Source organism: Benincasa hispida, chromosome 11 (assembly GCF_027475165.1).
Source record: "Benincasa hispida cultivar pf3 chromosome 11, pf3_genome.v1.1, whole genome shotgun sequence".
NCBI lineage: Eukaryota > Viridiplantae > Streptophyta > Magnoliopsida > Cucurbitales > Cucurbitaceae > Benincasa > Benincasa hispida.
In genome coordinates, this window is record NC_143488.1 from 15,119,117 (window position 1) to 15,141,022 (window position 21,906).

General features: G+C 29.6%; 2 protein-coding genes across 3 annotated transcripts; both read left to right on the forward strand.

The window, feature by feature from the left end:
• Positions 1-295: 295 nt before the first annotated feature.
• On the forward strand, positions 296-7,432 carry NMNAT (nicotinate/nicotinamide mononucleotide adenyltransferase). 2 transcript variants are annotated; one of them, XM_039047087.2, is made up of 10 exons: positions 296-629; positions 1,484-1,908; positions 2,089-2,162; positions 4,346-4,431; positions 6,120-6,203; positions 6,313-6,397; positions 6,691-6,770; positions 6,848-6,949; positions 7,036-7,094; positions 7,180-7,432. In XM_039047087.2, the coding sequence occupies exons 2-10, from the start codon at positions 1,781-1,783 to the stop codon at positions 7,271-7,273; spliced, it is 792 nt and encodes a 263-aa protein (XP_038903015.1). In that variant the 5' UTR covers positions 296-629; positions 1,484-1,780; the 3' UTR covers positions 7,274-7,432. The 2 variants fall into 2 exon arrangements, with proteins under 2 accessions (XP_038903015.1, XP_038903016.1); XM_039047088.2 differs by lacking the exon at positions 1,484-1,908 and having other exon boundaries at positions 382-629.
• Positions 7,433-12,262: 4,830 nt separating this feature from the next.
• LOC120091769 (nuclear transcription factor Y subunit B-9-like) lies at positions 12,263-16,614 on the forward strand. The gene is made up of 2 exons (XM_039049891.2): positions 12,263-12,429; positions 15,723-16,614. Exons 1-2 carry the CDS (start codon positions 12,351-12,353, stop codon positions 16,358-16,360), a joined length of 717 nt encoding a protein of 238 aa, XP_038905819.2. The 5' UTR covers positions 12,263-12,350; the 3' UTR covers positions 16,361-16,614.
• The last annotated feature ends 5,292 nt before the right edge of the window (positions 16,615-21,906 follow it).

The window sequence follows — 21,906 nt, forward strand, 5'->3', positions numbered from 1 at the left end:
TGCATTTCATTCCAAATTTGACTATTTATAACCGAATGAAGTGATTTTTACTTTAATTATAATTTGAAACGAACTATTAATAACTAATAATTAAAGTTCAAGATTCTCCCTTTATAACATATTTTATATAATATAAATATAAATATAGATAAGTCAAAATGAGTTTAGTGAATTAATAGATTCTTTACTATAAACATACCCTCCTTTTTTAAAGTTGGAGTTTTAATCCAACATTGTTAGGACCAAGAAAAAGAGAAGAGACATAAATATAAATATAGGTATTGATTAAATTTTTATAAATATGGTATAGAAATTAGAATATAGATATAATAGATTTATTTGTTTTGTATATATATATATATATATATATTTTTTAATTTTTGGTAAATGCTGGATTTTCTCTTTTCTTTGAAGTCAGTCAGCAAACAAACATACCATCAGTCGCTCTCTCCCCCTGTTTCTCGAGTCTCGCATTTCTCACCTTTGCCGTCGGGCATCGCTCAGCTACCGTTATCGTCGACTTCTTCGCCACCGTCTCCGTCGTCCCTTTTCCGATGGAAGAATCTAGCATCTGATTTATTTGCCGGACAAAGACGATGAACCAAGCATCTTCTGGGCTGATATTTCAGGTAATCTCACTTATAAGGGGCTTCAAATTGATTTATTCAATTGACCCAGTAATGAATTTTCTGTTCTTGTGATGGGAAATTGTTGGCTGGCTTTGAATTGAGTTTCCTGATGTTAAAGTCACTGTTTGTTGTTTTTTTTATGGGTTTCTTGTTGTTAAGTTCATTGATTGCTGTTCGTTATTGTTCTTGTGATTTGAAAACTTATTTTTGGTGTGTTGTATTGAATTGATGGTTATTACAGTCACTCCAATCTTCATCCTAGTTCTGAAAACCAATGATTCTTCTCGATTTTACATTCTTCAATACAATCAACCGATTTCCAGAGACATTTATCCTCGATTTCCATTGTTCTGTATCTGATCTTACTATTGTTTGGTAGTTTAGTTTCTGAGGTTAATTTGTTCTACTGTATCTTCAGATTGATTACCTCATGCGTTGGACCCAGAAATTATTATTTGCATTACTGTAAAGTAAAATAGACTAATCTTTGGATCAATTTAGGCCTCGAATTTTCAAGGATAAATGTCAGAATAATTCATGAATATGGTTGCCTCAAAAAATTAGGACAAACTTGAACCTTTATTATTCAAATAGAATCAAAAGACCTTGGAGAATGATTCACTTTCTAAGTTTGAATAATTCCTAAAACCTCCAGATGATCTCAGATTTAGAGCAAATGAAAACATAAAGCAACCATTGTTCACTAGTTCCTAGTGATGCAATGTCTTTACACTTTTTTCTTGAAGTAGGACTATACCAAGCTCCCAAACTTATTAAAAGAATCGAGGTTAGGTTCCTTTCACCTCTAATTATTATGGAGTATTCATTGTGATTATTCTTTTTCCTCTATTTAGGTGCCATGGATTTCCAAAGAAATTGGTCGATATCAGCTTTTGCTTGAGAACAATCAAATTTTCGAATCTGTTGAAGCACCAAATTGAGTGCTGAGGAACTTAACCTAATAGACTGAGTTGCTGAGGACATTTGCTGCAAAGTCAGTTCTCGGGGAATTGATTCACTCGTATTTGCACGTGTATCCATTGGTACTTTGTACCTTCGTCTTTGTCTGAAAATTACCTAGCACAGAAAACGTCTTAATGCCCCTGTGATTCTATCTTCCTGTTCCCTTTAGCTTCATCTGAAAATTTCCCATGGCGGAAAATATCTCTTCACATGATCAAATATCAGAAACAATAAGTTCCATGGAGATCCCTCTGCCGGTTGATAAGTTAGCATTGGAATTGGTTGGCCATGGCTCCTCCTCTGGCCTTTCGATCAAGTTAGTTTTGCATTACAGTTTCTTTGACATTTTTCCTTTGTTGTTAGCTAAATGGGAGGTTTTTCAAATGGCCACTTGTGTACAAGTTTCATACATTTCTTCATTTGAAGCATTACTTTGCTCTAGTTTTTAAGTGAATTCACCGTTTTAACTCTTCTTGGGATTCTGTTTTAAATGTAGGCCTAAAATGCTTGTGGTTCTTGTAGCTACTGGAAGCTTCAATCCTCCCACTTATATGCATTTACGCATGTTTGGTGAGTTGTTAAAAATTTTCTTCATATGTTTCCGGATGAGAATTTGGAGGAAGTTAATAAATTATGATGCAATTAATTTCAATGTGGAAATATCAGATATGTCTCAGTGAGACAACTGGGCTTGTTTTGACTTGCATTCTTCATCTTAGGAAGAGTCCCTATGAAGTTATGATAGACCTTACAATATGACATTTGAAGTTTATGTTTGTTCAAACTTATATGATGGACGTAAATGTCTAAGTTCATGTGATCTTCAGACGAGTGCTCTACAATTGGAGAAATTATTGAGTAGGGTTCTTTAGTCGTTATTCCTTGAAAATCATGTTTGTCGTGGCACATCTATATATGACCTATGATGGTTGATAAATGCACCAACTTTTTAATATATATATATATATTTAATTTTTTGATTTAAAAAATAACAATAAGAAATAATGTTTTCATTAACATAGGTGAAAGAATATACAAGGGCATCAAGCAAACAAGGCCAAGAACAAAACAACCCCTATGTCCAATTCTAGAAAGGAGCCTCAATCCAAAAGAATAAGGTTAACCTGATAATTACACTATATTAATAGATGTCCACAAAGAGGAATTAAATCTAATTGTATCCCAAAAATCCTATCCAAACCGCTCCACACCACAAAAAAAAACTGTACTATTCCTCTCAAGCAGATGTCCAACAACAAAGCAAACAAACAAGAATGCCAAAAAAACCTTTCTTTTCTCGTGAAAAGAAGAATTCAAGAGCACCTCCTCCAGACATTGAACAACCAATTGAAATATGTCGCTCAATATTTATAATAATAATAATAATTATTATTTTTTTTTGATAGAATCAACAACTTTCATTGAGAATAAATGAAAGCATATAAGGGCATAAAAAAAACAAGCCCACCAAAACACCCCTAATAAAGGAAGATGTTCCAACTAAGTAAAATATTACCAAGTGAATAATTACAAAAAAGCTTCGAAAGTGAAGCCCAAAGGGACACATGAAACCTCGCTAAGGACCAAACCTCACAAGGGTCCCTATCCCTGTCACTACTTCAGAGCACTCTATTGTTTCTCTTCCCTCCAAATATCCCATAGCACCGCGCACACCCTAGCAAACCACAAAAAACGACCTTTTTCTTTAAAAGGCAGATGGAGAATGAAGTTTTCGATCATTGCACGAACGTCCCTTTGGCCAACAATCCAAACATCAAACTCTTGCAGGAAGCAACTCCACATAACCTGTGCATATTGACAGTCCCAAAGGAGATGAAGGCCCCACCAGTGAGGTCATCTTCCTAGCAAGCCTATCTAAGGTGTTCTCCCGACCAAGCAGAATTTACCAAGTAAAGAACCTGATTTTTCTAGGTATCTTAATCCTCCAAACCACATAAAAAACTGACTCTCTACAGGGGGAGGGATCCAACACTCTGAAGAAGGATTTACAAGAAAATCCTTCACTAGGATTTGGACTCTAAACTCAAACATCTCTCCTCCTAGTCCTAAAATTGCACTCATCCAGTAAAGAAAGAAGAGAGGCAACCTCCGTCATTTCCCTATTGGACAAATAAGGACAGAACCCGAACAAAAAAGACAGTTTCTGGACCAAACCAAGAAATCTGAGACTGGACGATTTTTGAAGGAAGACAAATGGTTGAGATGCGGAAAAATAGAGGAAAGAGGACTATCTCCCCACCCATTGATCTTCCCAAAAATACATATCCTTACTATTCCCCAGAATACAATGGACCAGATGAGGAAAAGTGGGAAGCTCAAACAAAATGTCTTTCCACGGATTTCGGTGTATGCCTTAAACCCCTTTAGCCACCCAATCAAAAGGGTGGTTGCCATGCTTGCTCAGTATTTATTATTTAGTTAGCTCCTCAGTTGATGGTGTAGAAATCTTCTTTTCTCTAGAATGTATTGAGATGAGATTTCTTTTTTTCTTTTCAAAATTCTTTTGCTACTTGCTTAAAATGGATACAGTTGACATGATAATTTTATATTAGTTATTTTTTCATACAATTTCCTATTGAATGGTAGTTGCCTAGAGAAAGTTAGAGAAAGTTAGTAACAAAAAAGTTATGTAGAAGTACTGTAATTTTTTGGCTACTTATTTGTTCAAAATTATGAGTTTCACTTGTTATTCAATTCTTTCGTGCAAACTTAGATTTTCATTTTGTGCATAGAGCTGGCAAGGGATGCACTGAAATTAGAGGGCCTTTGTGTTATTGGAGGTTATATGTCTCCAGTTAATGATGCATACAAGAAAAAGGTATGCAGCTTTATTGAAAATTTAAAAAAACTTTTGTTGGTAAAACGATACATAAAATTCATGATGCAACATGCAGTTGTCACATTATTTATTTTTTTTTATCTTTTTATCAAAGGAAACAAATTATTTCCTATAAAAAGTTTCACAAGAATGAGGGATAAGGAATTAACCCAAGTTCAATATCAATTGAGATCAGAAAAAAGTTAATCGTTTGGCATAAATAAAAAAGGGAGAGGGAGTTTAGAAATGTTTGGACAAGGATCTCCAACTAGAGGAAAAGGTGTTTAGAACGGTTTATGTTTATCTCGACTATTTTCACCAAACAACCACCCAATCTCTTTCGACATTGAAAAACTTGTAGAAAAAAGTGGCCATTGCAGTTTGAACCTATTACTTGGACTTGGATTTGTTGCCTTTTGGGTTGATCACTGTGCCAATCCATAATGACAATTTTAGTTCTGCTCATGACGGTTTAAATATACATCAAATTGATACCTCTTGTTGGTCCACAAATCACACAAAACTGTTTTGTAATTATAGCATTTCCTTGATTATTAACAATTGAAAGGCTCTCTTATAGCATTTCATTAGGGAGGTGTTCTCTCTCCCCTTTGCATTTAGGATGCTTTTTTTTATTTTTTTGTGTGTGTGAATATAACGTCTCTTTGTTTCTTATAAAAAAGAAATAAAAATAACCAAACTGATGATGGATTCACTGAAGCTTCTAGGATAACAAGAGAAGAAAAATATCTGGAAGAAAAATACCATCATATACAGCTAGACAATGGACTGTAATTTTCTTAGATACTTGTGCTTCCAACAATTTCCTTGAGGATGACCTCTTGATCAGAAACAAGAGTTTGAAGTGGGACTCTCTGACAAGAATTTCTAGAAGACTTAACTTGCAATCACATTTGGAGATGAACTTCCATTGCCATCGAGAGAGTAGAGCATCTGTCTTAAGTGGTGCTATTGTTTCCTTGTGGGCATAGAACAAATCGATTTTCTTCTCTACTTTCGATTTGCAAATTTGATTTTTCAATTTGCAGTTTCGATGAGGAAGGACTTTTTTACCTTCGTTTTCTTCTTTCCCTTTTTTTTTTTTTTTTGGAGATGAACTTCCAAAGCCATTGCAACAACTTATGTACTTTTCTGCCAAAAGCCACCTAAAGGAGTCTGTAATAAGTATTAGCAATAGTGTTTGGTTTAAAACAAAATCTCCAACACTACTTGAGACAAAGACACTTCCACTTAACAAAAAACAGAAAACAACATATCGAATTTGTTTCTTGATCGTAGTGTTCTAAAAGTGCACCCTTTAAGGCACTTTGCTTCAAAAGCATTCACCCATTGAGGTGCATTCCTGCACAAGAAGCATGCACAGCAGTATTTATATGAGGAAAATACTTGTGTTTCATAATAGTTGCTTCATAGAAAAAACTTCCTCCTTTTTATCAGTATTGGAATGAGATAGAGAGTAGAAAAGGATGTTAGAAAGGGCTGAAAGAAGTCCACTCCTTTAAAAAGGACTATCTTTCATCTCTTAACCTTGCAAAAATTTTGAAATGATTGAGTGGTTTTGATCACATATGAAGTAATAGCTACAAAGGATGACTGTATTATTGTTACTATTTCTATTAAGTTCTGTTGCATGGCCTAACAGAGCAGAGATTCTGATTATTATTTAGGGCCTCATTTCTTCTGAACATCGAATAAAGCTCTGCAATCTAGCATGCCAAAGTTCAGAATACATCATGGTCGATCCATGGGAGGTAAAAAAGAATGTTATTTGTAACATACATAATGTGTTAATTTTGTCGAAACTCCATTATTTCATTGTTTTTATGTTTTGGATATTTTGGAATTTGACTTCTGATTTAGGCCAGTCAAAACGCCTACCAACGCACATTAACTGTTCTGTCTAGAGTCAAGACTTCGCTATTCGACAGTGGATTACTTCCCAAAGGTATGGTTTCTAGAGGATGAAAACATCTACATCATTAGACCATTTCATGGGATGATCTTTTCCTATTCATCCTTGCATAGCAAAATTTACATTATATGTTTATACCCAAAGGTGCGAATAAGAAAAAGTTGATAGAATGCGTGCGGCGTGGTGGTTTGGTCTTTTGCTGTTCAAGTGTTCATCCTTGAATAGTAAAAAGAGCATTCTTCATACCGAACCTACCTATTATAATTGTATTACATTTTTCCAAAGGTTACTAGAATAATCTTCTTGTCTCTCTTTGCTTTTGTTAGAATCCCTGAAGGTGATGCTTGTTTGTGGTTCTGATTTGCTTCAGTCTTTCGTAACACCTGGAGTTTGGATACGCGATCAAGTATGGATATCGTTTCTATTTCATGTAGTAATCGCTATAATTTGATTCAAGCTTGATACTGCTCTCATTTCCCTTAGGTTGAAATCATATGTCGAGATTTCGGTCTCGTTTGCATTTGCAGAGAAGGACAAGATGTTGAGAAAATCATATTGGATGATGAAATTCTATATGAGAACAGGGTAATAAGCAATGTTGTTGTCACAAGACACTGACCATTTGTGGGTTCTTTTGCAAGTTCTAATATTGGGAAAAATCTTCTTTGCAGAGCAATATCAAAATTGTAGATGAAATTGTACCCAACCAAATAAGCTCCACCAGAGTAAGGTAATCAGAAACAGAATGTAAGGGTAAATTTGGAAATGCGAAATTTTTTGGTATTAATTATATAATCATATATATTGATTTACAGGGATTGCATTTCAAGAGGACTGTCAATCAAATATCTCACTGCAGATGAAGTTATTGAGTATATAAGAGAGCAACATTTGTACCTGAGTCCTTGATGTTTTGTTTTGTTTCTCACATTTTACCTTTTACCCCTATACTTGGATCAATAAGTCAATTGTAACCCCAATAAATCCAAAATTATTATTCCTATACTTCTAAAATTACAGACTTTATTGATATCATAGTTATAATAATTCCTGTATCAATTGTAACTACTTAGCATTTTTTGTTTTATACTTTTGCATTTGTTTCAAGATTAAAGAAACAATATAATCAATCTAAGTATTTGTTAAGTTTGAATTCCATTTTGCCAAACTTTTAGGATTATTTTATTTTGATCTTAGGATTTTTCAAGTTTATTTCATTTTAGTTTTAAATTGTTCTTAACATATCTATCTTTTCTTAGTTATTGAAATTTTTAAAGTCATTTGACCTTGAATCATTTGATTAGTTATGGAGCACAAATACTTCATGTGAGGCAAAGAATCTATATCAGACACGTATCGGATACTGATACTTCTAGATACTTTCCAGATATGTATCTAACACGCGATTTGACATATCTATTTCTATGCGTATTTTTTTTTTAAAAAAGACAAGCAATTCATATAATCTTTTCCAATCTAAAACTAGACAACTTATTTAACAAGTTTACTACTCGAGTCTAAAATTAAAAGGAAAAAATAAATAAATAATGGACCAAACCTTAGATTAGAATCGTCTAATCTCCATCTTCACATTTGAGTCCCCACAAAGTCCATAAGGATATCTTCAACAATTCAATGAAGAAGTTCAACAATTCAATGAAGAAGTTCTTTGTGTATCTTCATACTTTTCCCTCTAATCTTCTTCTTCTCTGCAATATGAGTTACTTTTTTATTGCATTTTATTAACTATTGTACTTCAATATCTTAGATGTTGTTTTTTTTTTTTTGTATTGTGTTTCAGTGTTTGTATTCTATTTTGTGTTATTGTTATTAACTTGTATGCTAAATTTATCCTATATTTTTTTAAAAGAAAAAAAAGTATCTTCAATGTATAGTATCCTCGTTTTTTAGAAATATATATATTAAAAAAAAATATAAGAAATGACATATCTTTAGACGTATCCGTATCTTAGTTTTTTTAGAAATTGATGAATTGCCGTATCCAATCGTATCCGTATTGTATAGTTGTATCTGTGTTTGTGTTTCATAGGAGATAAGTGTAAAATTGCGTTACCTCTGACTTGAATTTAAATCACAATAGTTGACAAATTAAAATAGGTATAAAAAGGGCAATTATTTTAAATAACAAAATCAATATAATAAAATGTCATTGTTTATCAGTGATAGATAATGATAGACATCTATTGATGTTAGAGACATGAGTCTACTACTGAAAAATAGACAGTAATATTTTGCTATAATTATAAATAAGTTGGTTCATTTTTTTATATTTAAGAACAACCTACCAAAACCTACCAAAACATAGTTATCTTTTATACAGACTTCAATAAACATTTTGAATGTAAAAAGGGGATTAAAAAATTAAAATGGAACAAGTGTACTTTTTTATTACTAATTTAGGTATTATCCAATAATTTTCAAGCCCCTAGCTAGTCAAATAGCAAATTACTTTTCAAATAAAGAAGTATTAGTGCTAAAGATTTAAGTTGATTTTCCATATGATAATTGTGTGAATCATAAGAAGGGATTTTCCATGACATTTGTTCCACTTGAGTTGAAGTTTATGGATCTTAGATATATATTAGTGTAACAGAATCATAAACTTTCAATATTATGCCTAAAAAGCTCCTAAATTTTAAAACAATTTAACAATTCAAAATCTAAAAAACTTAAATTTGTAATTTTGAGAGGTAAGAGATCAAACTATATTTATAAATTTAAGGTAATTACAATGAATAACATTTCGAGGACTACTAATTAAGTGCATAGTAACATTTTTACATAATTGCAAATATAGTAAAATCTATAAGTGATAAACTCTATCATTGTTAGACTCTATTGCTAATAGATTTTCATCAATAACATGGTCTATCATTAATAATTTGAATCTAAATTTTGCTATATTTACAATTTTTTTACATTGTACTATATCTATTAATACTTTAAACCTGATTGTTATTTTCACGATTGTTCCTATAATTTAACCAAACATCTATGAATGTAGCTTTGAAAATATTGAAAGGTTGAGCCTTGTATTTATACTTGTACAAATTACAACGTAATGAAGAAACGGATTACAAGTCCTTTAATTAATTTTTAGCCCTATTTTCAAGGTAAAAATAAGAGCTCTTGACTTCAATATTTAACTAACTAAAACTTGGGACTTGTACATTTCTAGTATTCAGCCTTGGGCTTTAATGAGAAACACGATTTAATTCATTCAAATTAGACGAAAAACTAAAATTTTAGACTTCCTCTCCCAATGTTTAATTTTATATTTAATAAGTCTTCTAATTTTAAATATAGCTAATATATAATTTTTTTTTTATAATAAGTTTACGAATTTTCGGTTATGTGTCTCATAAATTCTTAACTTATTTAACATTTTTCAATATTTTAAATCAAATAGATGAATAGAATTTGTAAAAAATGTATCACTATATTAGGGATTTATTAGAAATAGAATTGAAAACTTTTAAAGACCTATTAAATAATTGTGAATTTTATGGATCTATTAAACACAACATTGAAACATATAGAATTGTCTTAGATATTTTTTAAAGTTCATGACTTATTAAATTGAAAGTTCAAGTATTAAATTTAAGTTGAATTACGAATTTGATCTCGGATAACTTTCAGACTTTCACTTATGTGTGTCTATACGATTATAGAAATTTCAAAACTGTTTAATAGCTTCTTGAACTTTACGTTGTGTCAAATAGGTCGTTAAACTTTACAAAGTGCAATAAATATTTTTAAAGTATTATTTCTACTTCCCCTAATTAAAGAAATATAATTAAAAATGAAAATGGTGCTACAAACTACAATAGAGAAATTTTACACTCTCATTAATTATAGTTATAGATTAACATCATATATATATATATATATTTTGCAATGTAGTAAATTAAGATATGTAAAAAAAATGTAGTGGAAGTGGAAATAAATAAAAATGATGATAAATATTAAAAAAGAAATGGTATGGATGGAAGCTGTGAAAAGGGCTAAAATTGGGAGGTTGGCTAAGCTAAGACCATAATTATATGTTATAAAGTGGTTCAAATCTTTGTAAATAAGTTCTTTACTCTCTTTCCATTTATGAAATATCAAGGAAAGATGGGGACTTCAATTTGTCACTATAACAGCCCCTTTTCAAAATATATTCATGGTTTTTATTGGTCAATTAATAACATTCAAAACCAAATTGGCTTTAATTTGGTAATATTATTATTATTATAGTAATTTTCCTTCAAATAGTAAAAGATGCCTTTTTCTGGTTAAAAAGAATTGTATCGACTTTTTGTCAAAATTAAAACAAAACAGGCAATTAGTTCGAGGAGTACTTATGGTTTTTGGACACATTGTTTTTCTTATGGCATACGAGTCTAGTTTAAGAAGGGGCCTACTTCTTTTTCATTTGTAACGTTCACTATTTGGTAATTAAAATTTCAATTTCTTTCGTAAAAAAGAAAAAAATAAAAAAATAAAAATACTGACATAGGTCATGTTTTTAACCGCATGAGTTTAACATATCTGAAATCAACATTGACACTCACATATTATATTTCGACCACCTCTAAATATCCATTTTAACTAGTAGAATATATGTGTGCCTTTAATTTTTATGTCAAAATTCGTGACGATGACTAAAATAATTATGTTTCAAAAACTATTTTGATCGTTTTTCGAAAGCTCAACAAACTAAAATAATAATTTCAAAAATTTCGTCACTTACATAAAATAAACCTCAAGGAGCCAACAAGTATATGTAACAAACATAAAAAATAGTTATTTGTTTTCTAAAACGAAGGAAGAAAATAATAATAATTAAAAACTAAAGAATAAAAAAGGAAATAATATGATTGGTTGGAAATAAAGAGTAAGCATAGAAGAGGAACAGCGAATCGAGGCTCTGCCACTGTGCATGCAAAGCAAAAAAGGGAAATGCAAAAACATAATAATAATAATAATAACAACAATTTTATTAAAATAGCATTTTGGCCCCCCAACAGGTTGAATTTTAGTTTTAGTATTTCTAATATATCTTAAATTTAGTCCCTATTGATAGGGTTAATTAGTTTATTTTTATATATATATTTTAATTTTTTTAAAAAAAATTATCTATTAACATTTTCACTCTAAAATCTTAGAAATATATTCACGTAATATATTTTCTTGCATGTAAATTACTATTGTTATTTAACCGATTTCAATAAAAATTTACTTCAAAAGACTAAATTTAAGATTTATTAAAAATACAAGAACTAAAATTGAACATTTGAAAATATAGAGACTATATGTGTAGAGAGTGGAAAAATGAACCTTAGGCTTTATGGTTGATAGTACAAATTTATACTAGTCGAATTATTGAAAATTTTCTATACTATGATGATAGGGACAATTTTCCATACTACTTATATTTATTATGTGTCACATCAACGTATTTTTAAAAATAAGGTGAGAGCTATTCACTTTAATGTAGAGTCTACAAATATTTATGAAGAAAAATTTATAATGTAAATAAGGAGAGTATATTATTAAAAAAACTCCCGTGAAATTATGTTCGTACTTGTAAGTATATAGATTAAAACTACACAAACTCGAAAGCACAATAACTACACTAATATTTTAATTTAATTAATAATAAGAAGAAGAAATGAAAAGAAAAAAAGATTTAATTAAAATGAGAAGAAAGAGAGAGAGAGAGAGACCAATTGAATTGGTGTCGTGATTACCAATGCCCTTCTCATCTGTGGTAAAGGCAAAGGTTTTGACCGGACACCGGCTATTACAGGTCAATACAACCGGCAAAAAAAAAAAAAAAAGAAAAGGAAAAAGAACTCTATTTTTCTCTATAAATCTCTATATTGCTCCAACTGCTTCTCAACTTAGAGACACACCTCTTATTTTCATTGTCACTCTCATCTTTTAGAGAGAGAAAATATAAAGAAGAAGAAGGGCAATTATGGAATGTGGAGGAACTGCACAAGGAGGAGGAGATGGCTTCCATAGCTATAAAAGGCAACATCCGAAACCAACTTCTGGTATTTTCCACTCTATATTCCCCATTTTACCCCTCCTCTTTTTCTTTGCATGCAAATATATATGTAAATGCCTCTTTATTTATTTTATTTTTTGTTGCATGTATCAAAACATATATAGATCTCTTCACTTGGATCATCATTAGTGTAAATCTTGAGGAATTTTAAAGGGTTTTTTTTATCCATTAAAATGCTTTTTTCTTTTTAATCTTTGTGTATTTTGTTTAATTTGTTATGTTTTTTTTTTAAAAAAAATTATTTTTGTGTGTTTTAGATGTGTATGTGTGCATGTATAAGTAAAAGCTTGAGTCTTTGGTTTAGAGAGAGAGAGAGAAGGAGGAGGAAAATAGGATTCTTTTGTTCTTCTCTCTCATATGTCATACCCATAGTTTTAGTTCTAAGGGTTTTTTTTTGTTGATTCTAGAGAGGGAGAGGAGAATGGGGTTGGTGGGTCTTGTGGAAGAGAGAGGAATATGAAGGTTTTTACTTGTGTTTTTTTTTTTTTACATTAGGGGTGTGGTGGTGGGACCCACTCACACCATCGTTGCATTGAGAAATTATTAGAGGAGACCGTCACAATGGATGTGATTGTATAGAGAAATTATTCAAAGAGGCTGTCACAATAGATTTGAATGATAGTTTTTCATTGTTAGATATATGAGAAAAATTGTTTCGATTTATATCTAAATTGTGTAATGCATGTATGGAGTGTGGAGTTGGGAATTATCGTAGATTTATAGAGATCTTGTCTCTAGAAAAGTTCAAAAGGTCTTGTTTGGTCACGATTTTGTTTTTGAAAGTTGTGTTTTGCTTCTTTACTGTTTATTGATTATAATTTTCACATCTCTTAAAATAACCTAAAAACAAAGATGAGATTTAGAAACTATTTTTTCAATATTTCGAAATTTGAAAATCAAATTATTGAATGAAAATAAACATGACTATAAGTTTTTAAAAACTAAAAGTCCCATTTGATTACAACTATGTTTGTTTTCTTGCAAATTCCTTTACAATAATTTTGATATAAACATTTGTGTTCTTAGCTAAATTTAAATTTGGTTATGATTTTCGCACTCGCACGAGGGATATATAAATATATGTATTACAATTTTTTTTCTGTAAGATGAGTGAGTTGGCAGTGTTGGTGACGTGGCCAATCCAATAGTAAAAAGAAAAAATTAATATGTTGTCTTTGTGCCAATACAAACAGTCCAAAACCTCTTGCCCTAATTCAGCCTTTTTGATTCTCCAGAACTGAAGTAACTACCTGTTTCTCTTCCCTTTCCTCACTCGCCTTCTTCGGCGCGTGTGCGCGTCCACTCACTTTATCATCGTCATCTTCTCTAAATCCCAGCCACCTTTCCTATTCGCTGTCTGTTTTTCATTTTTTTTTTTTATTATTATTCTTTTATTTTTTAATGTTAAATTTAATTACTTTTTCATCCCAAGATTTTGGGTTGAGTTCTCAACTTCTTCTCAAATTTCAAAATTTTATCTTTTTTATTCTTAAATTTTGAATTTTACTTTTAAGAAAAAAAAACTTATTGGTCCCTATATTTTGAGTTTAGTTTCTATTTAGTCTTTATGTTTCAAAATACTACAATTTTATCTTTGACATTTGAGTTTTGCTTCAATTTGGCTCTTATGTTTTAAGATTTATATTTTTAATCTTGATTTTCACTAAATACTCACTTTTCATTTTTAGAGTTAATTGTTTATAAATTAAGAATCGTTAAAAGAATTATAATTAATTAATTTTTTTTACTATTTTTATCATTTTTAAAATTAAATTTAAAATTCACTTCATAATTATTTTTAATTAATTAATGGAAATTGATGTCAATGATTGAAAGTAAGTACGTAATGGAAAATTGAGGTTGAAAATGTACAATCTTGAAAATTAAGGGACCAAATTGAAATAATACTCAAACATCAAGGGCGTGAAGTAATAATATTCTGAAACTTAGGGAGTAAATTGAAACTAAAACCTAGAGACCAAATAAAAATTAGAGTAAAAACCTAGGGACCAAATAAAAACCAGAGCCAAAATTTAGGGACCAAAAAGATATTATTCCCTTATTTTTATTTAGTTTCTAAAGTCTCAAGATTTTGAGTTCAAAAGTAAAAATGTAACATTTTAAAACTTAGAAATAAAGTGAGAATTAAATTGATATTTTGAGATATTAAAACATTTTGAATTCTAGAAATCAAATAGAAACAAAACTCAAAACTTGACAAATAAAAAGTATTTTCTCTCTATTTTTATGTAAAGCCTTAACTTTTAGAGTCTTTTTTTTTTTGTTTTTTGTTTTTTTTTTCAATTATAGCCCCGTAATTTAAAAAGTTTTAACTTAATGATTCCTTACATTTAAGCATTTTTTATTTCCAATAACAAAAAATCATTTTTTTTAATTCCACCCTTAAAAATGCTAAACAATTCAGAAGAAAAATCATGGTATTGAAGAAAAGGAAAATTAAGATGTAGACTAAGTGTTCGTTTGATTGACTTGAGAAAAAAGTGTTTTTCAAAAAACTTATTTTTATTTAAACAATTTTGATAAAAATTGATTAAAATATACTTACAAAACTATTTTGAGTGGTTGCCAAATATTATAATTTTTTTTTTAAAATAACTTATTTTTTAAATTAAGCACAAATATATTCTAAACACACCTTAACATTCTAAAAATTTAGAAACTCTCTTCTATCCCCTCACTAAGTATCATGCTATGTAAATAAATTATTCATCGGTCAATTTTAATATTCACCAATGAAAAAGGAATAAATATAAAATATTAAACATTAAGGGATTAAATTAAAATATTTTAAACTATTGAGACTAAATTGAAAAACCCCCAAAAGACTAAATATTAAAACATATATTTAGTCCTATTTAAATCCTATTTCTGTAGTTGTCATTTTTTAATCTTCATTTAATCTTTAAATATTGTATAAAATAAAAATAATTAGTGGAGTTAGCTTTTGACAAAATATTGATCATACGAAAAATAAAATAAAATACTTGCCAAGTCTAAAAAAAATATAAAGAGATATTAATGTTAGGGATAAAATAAAAAAAAAATTGCCTAAATTCGTAAATCTATAGCCTTAGTTTTTTTTTTTTTTTTTTTTTTTTTTTTTTTTTTTTTTTTTTTTTTTTTTTTTTTTTTTAAGTATTGGATTACGAATTTATTATTTTTGAAAAAGGGGTATTAATGAATGGAATAAATAAATAAATATGGATCTATGTTCGTTTGATGAATCTGAATTTAATTTTAAGCATTTGGTTTATTTAGCATTGAACATGTTGCTGACCCCAAACAAGCCAACCTCCGCCAACAACACTCCAAACAGCAATCACCACCTCTCTAACGGTGGAGCCGCCACCGGCAACTCCCCAGCCACTAGCCCCATCCCGGTCGCTACCGCCACCAACAATGAGCAAAACCAACAATGCATGGTGCGAGAGCAAGACCAGTACATGCCGATAGCTAATGTGATACGCATCATGCGACGGATCTTACCCTCCCATGCAAAGATATCGGACGACGCCAAAGAGACCATCCAAGAATGTGTGTCAGAGTACATTAGCTTCATCACTGGCGAGGCAAACGAACGATGCCAACGGGAGCAACGCAAGACAGTGACGGCGGAGGATGTCCTTTGGGCTATGGGGAAGCTAGGTTTTGATGATTATATTGAACCGCTAACTGTTTTCCTCAACCGCTATCGTGAGTCGGAAAGTGACCGAATTCGCACTGAGCCAATCTTGAGGCGCAATGTGGATTACGGGCCACAAGTGGGAATGATGCCACCGTACGGGCAGGCATTTCAGATAGGGCATGTCCCAGCAGGGATGTTCGATGCAATGGGCGGATACTATAACGGAGGCGGGAGCGGTGGCCCGAGCGCCGGAAACGGTAGCCAGCTTTGATATGAGTTTGAAGTAGGGTACTAATTTGAAATGAAAGCTATATATATAATGAATAAATATCAAAAAGCAACAAGTGATTATAACCCATTTGTTCTAGCTAGGTTTGATGGTGGTGGTGGCTGGCTGGTTGGCTGCTGTGGTTTGTATGGCTGCAAGATAGTCTTTGCTAACTTCTCTCTTTCACTTTTTAAATTCTTGTTATTCCCCAAAAACTTTCTTGCATCATGAGAACATGTAAATTTTATTAAGGAAAATGCCTGTCTTAACTTTCTTTACCTTCATCTTTATATAAACTCTCTTTTTAACCAAGAAACTAATAATTATCTGATAAATGATATGGAATAAATGATAAAGATGTGTGTTCATCAACTTTTTTTGGTTGAACTTCATAGGTGAGATTGATGTTTAACCTAAATTATATAATTGTGCTTATTTAGTACCAAAATTTTGTAAATATGAGTTAGATTTAATAATATATTTTATATGATAATGCTAATTTAACATTTAATACTTTTTTTCCCCCGAAAAATCGGTTTCAACTTCTAAACTTGTCAAATTGTATCAACTTTTTAATCCTAAACTTTCTATTTCATCTAATTCCACGTCTACCTACTTGGATAATAATATTGTATCAATTTTAACAATAAAGTTTGAAAAATGTAGTTGTTTTTAACCCTTTAATTAGTTCCTCACTTAAAATGAATTATAAAACGTACTTGTGATAATAAATTAATAAGAAAAAAGAATTAGAAAAAAAGCATTAGAAATATTTTTGTTGTTGAAAATTTTATGATTTTTTTTTTTTTTTGTAATTATTAGTTTGTATAGTATTTGTTAAATTTATTTTTGTATAAAACTTTATTTTATTGTAATTGATGAGCTTTCGAAGACTCTTATACAATTTTTTTTTCAATTAAATTAATGCACAAATTAGCAAAAATGGAATCAAAGAGTAAAAATTGCTTTACTTATTTAAGTTTAGGGTCCAAATTAATACATCTCAATAAGGAGTTTAAAGTCCAAAAAATTGGAGTTGGTTCTTCTTAAAAATTGCTTTCGTAAAGGGATGTTAAAATGGAAAAAAGTGTAAATTGTTTAAATATAGATTTTATTGAAATTATAAATCCAATTGGTCAATTAAAATGCTAAAAATTGGAAGATTATTTCAAATGGTAAAATTCTTGAAAATATTTATAAGATATAACAAATTTTAAAACTATAAATGAGATAGGTCTATCAACATGTATCATGGATAATTTTAAAATTTTGTTATATTTTGTAAATATTTTGGTTCATTTTTCTATATTTAAAAAAAGCCTCTAAAAATTCTTCGTAATTGATTTTTTTGTTTATAAATTGCTTTTCTTAACTATTATCAAATAATTTAAATTAAACAATATAACTTAGAATTTAAACCATATGAATTTTTTAACAATTAGTTTATTATAAAATAGGATACTAATGATCAAAATACAAATAATACGCCTACTTTTGGTCAAATACTATGATCTGCTTTTTCAATTTTAAAATTTAAAATTTTCACATTTTTCTAAAACCATATATATACCAACAATTACTTAAAAACCTATAACATCAATCACAAACTAAATTTTAGTCACTACTTTTTATCTGTTGTGCACTTATATTGGAATAATTGCTCTGTTAATTTAGTTGAAATACTTATGTTTAAATTTTCTTCAAAGTCATAACTTTTTCTTATAAGATTGAAAAATTATTCAATCAAAGTAGTGTTGATTTTGGTTTTTGGTCACTACCCATTATGCAACTTCATAGTAAAGAGTTCGATCCCTTCCTTTGTTAAAAAAATAATTAAAAAAATATTTCTTTTACACATCTAGACTGTATAGAGTACATAAATTAAAAAGAAAAAAAGAAAAAAGAAAACGAAAGGTATCATTCTTCTCCACATAAAACTTATCCTCTACATTTAGACCATGACAATTGAAGTTGGATTATTTGCTAAATCTTTAACATTGTGTTGATGAAGGTTGCTAGGAAATTGAAAGTTCAAAATACCGTAGATGTAGATGAAAAGATTCATCTAGACCATATAGAATAAATATTTACAAAAAAGAAAGAAAAAAACAAAAGTTTAAAAAACAAGTGGCAAAGTATTGAGTACAATAGAATACTGATGTATTTGTTACAAATTTAGTTTAATAATAGTTTTTACTTTATATTATTTGATTGAAAGTATAAATCAAAATTGTCAGCCAAATATGACTATCATATCTCTTCTCCTCCTTGATAGAATCATAAGATATAGTTTTTCATTCCCTAATATCTTCTTCTTTGTTTATTCTCTTTTCTATAAAAAACAAATCTTCTCTTTATTTAGGACGATCACATAAAGAAATAATATTTTAATAGATAAAATGTCAATTCTCAAATTCGATTACTATTTTCTTTTTCATATACAATTATATTTATTTAAAAAATCTCTCAAACCGATTGGGTTTTTTTTTCCCTTAAGATCTCCAAGTTCCTATTGTTTGTAGTGTGATGAAAAGAGCTAAGGAAGATAGAAGTGGGAAATTGTTGATTAAGAAGAAAATTTCAAAATATGAGAGTTGTTGGGTTTTGGAGTGTTTTTTCATTAGTGTTGGAATATAGTGTTAAAATGTTTGTGTTGTGAGATAGGATAAGAAAATTAGGGTGGATAGTGTTAAAATGTTTACGCACGTAGACTAGATAGAGTATAGATATTTACAAAGGAGAACAAGTGAGTGATATGTAAAAGGAGAGATGAAAGTTTCTGTCTGTTAATTAAAGTGAAATAGAAACAGATACAGGTGGTTATACTATCTAAACATGTATATAATTAGTTGTTGACATGTGTCATATGTGTCTAATTTTAGTTTATTTAATTAAAAATATAAAGTTGAAATAATCAAACAACATATATGCATACATCTTCTAATTCTCTTTTTTGGATCATGATTATCTTTTGAGTTCCTTTTCATTTCTTTATTCTTTATAAAAAATCACGCTATATTATGAAGGGATATCATTACACTTACTTCATTTAAGCTTTTTCCTCTAACATCTATTTTGCTACTTTCCATTATCACCAAAGCTTATTGGAAGTTATAAAATTTTAATTGATAAATTGGACTACAATTCCTATCTTCTTTGTCGTAAATCTAATTGGTGTTTTCTTTGGTTTGAAGCTTCAAATTTTTATAGTTTGTGTTGACGAAAAGGGACAAGAAATTTTGGTTGATTTAAGAGAAAATTTCCTACGTAGACTATGGACATCGAAGTTGGGATTTCAAGAGACAAGATTTGAAAGGTGGGTAGTGGGATTTTTTTTTACGTTTTATAAAACAAATCTCTATCTTCTCCTTGAATCTCTATATTCTCCCATGATTTCTCTCTTGTTTAATTTTTTCTAATGTAAATTCTTTCTCCTTAAGATGCATACACATAGATATATAAGATTTGAATGTAAAAAAAAAATTCAATTAATTAGATTTTTCCACTAATTAAGTGGACTTTGAAGTGACACTTCTAAAGTTTGATACCTAAAAATTACATGCTAGTAGATTTTGAGGTAGAAAACATGCAAAATAAGATTTTTCATGTAATTTGTCTTTATATAGTTTGTTTTTTTGGAAAGACTAACGCTTCTTTGACTTTTCACTTGACTCTTCCACCAAATCTCTTTACTCTCCACTTTTCTAGAGTGAAATTCCCTTGTCTTTACCAACAAAAGAGTCCCACCACCGTGTTCTTCAATCAAGATTTACTGTTGGTGGTATTGATCAAACACGGAGAGGAAGATTGTGGTAGATTCTACAAAAGTTGTATTTTCTAACCCTTTATGTATGCTTATTCTTAGTTTTATGTAATTAGAACGTTATCGATCCTTACTTCCGATCCTTGCTTCCGCTGTGCATGCTGTTCTTTATATTTCAACAATATATTCTCTCTTCTTCGTCTAGCATCGTAAATAAAGGGGTTGTTATGCTAAATCTTTGCTTTTAAGCTCCAAGTTCTAATTATTTGTGTTGTCATGAGAAGGGCTAAGAAAATTCAGAGAAAAATTCTGCGTATAAACGTTGAGGTTGGAGAAAAGTAAAATGTTTACACATGTTGATCATATGGAGTATACATATACCTTACAAAGAAGAACAAGTGGTTGATGTGCAAAAAGCGAGTATCTATTAGTTAGAAGTGAATGAGATACAAGTGGTTCTACTATATAGACGTGTATATATTTAGTTGTTAATATGTGTAATTACGATTTACTTTTTAAGTTGAAAATATAAAATTTAGTTTGAGATACAACTTATATATCTTTCTCTTCTTCTCCCATGATTTTTCTCTTTTTCTTTCTCTTTTCCCCCTCTTTTTCTATAAAACCAATCTTTTCTTTATTTAGGATGATTTCATAAAGATATATAAAGTTTACAAAAAGGGCTAAGGAAATTATTGATTTAAGAGAAAATCTACTTTGGTCCTTATACTTTGGTTTTAGTTCATTTTAGTCTCTATACTTTTAATCTTGAATCATTTTGGTCCCTTCATTTTCACGAATTGGAGGGGAGAGACTATTCAAGTGTGGGTATGCCAAATTTATATCTATATATATTTCTAAATTAAAGAGATGGTTGGAAAGAGAGGTTGGGATTTGAAACCGGGAAGATATAAAGGGAAGTGGAGATTTACACATATTGACAGTTAGTTGATTTAAACCGTAAATAGAATTACATTTATGCATGTACCCTAATAAATAAAGATTGCATTTAGACCGAAACATAAGTGTATTTTATATGATATCCAAAAATATAGTTAAATTAGGTGTAGATAGGTGTCACAAATGATTTTAAATATAATATTTTTCTTTAAAGTGCTCCATTGATAATATAAATCCAATTTTCTACTTATGATTTTTTTTTTCTTTAAAAAAACAAAACAAACTTCTTCCTTAGCATAATGCAAACCTCTATAAAAATTAAAAGGACAAAATATAATGAGGTATTAAAGAGAGAAATAGGAAATTGAAACTTAGAGAAAATTCATATTATTTGCTCGATCTTCATAGACACAATTTTTTTTTCGTGGACGAAGAATTTGAGTTTCAATTTCATATTTTTCTCCTTAATATATCACCATATTATTTATAGAGGTGTATATTAGACAAGAAAGAAAGTTTTGTTTTAAAAAAAAAAGAGATCACGACTAAATTGAAGATATTGGATTTATATTATAAATTAAATACATTAATATCATTTATAACAACTGTCAATATCTAATTTGTATATATTTTTGGATAGCATATAAATGACACTGACACTTTACTAAATGTTATCCCTATTTATTAGGGGTAGATGCATAAATTGAAATCTTTTTGTGGTTTAAATCAACAGAAACTGTCCCATACGTAAATCTTCACTACTATATATCTATATTTTCTTCCTTTCAAATCTTAACTTCTCTTCTAATCTCTTTAATTTAGAAATATATACAGATATAAATTTTCCATGACCACACTTCAATCCAGTCTCTTCCCCCAATGATCA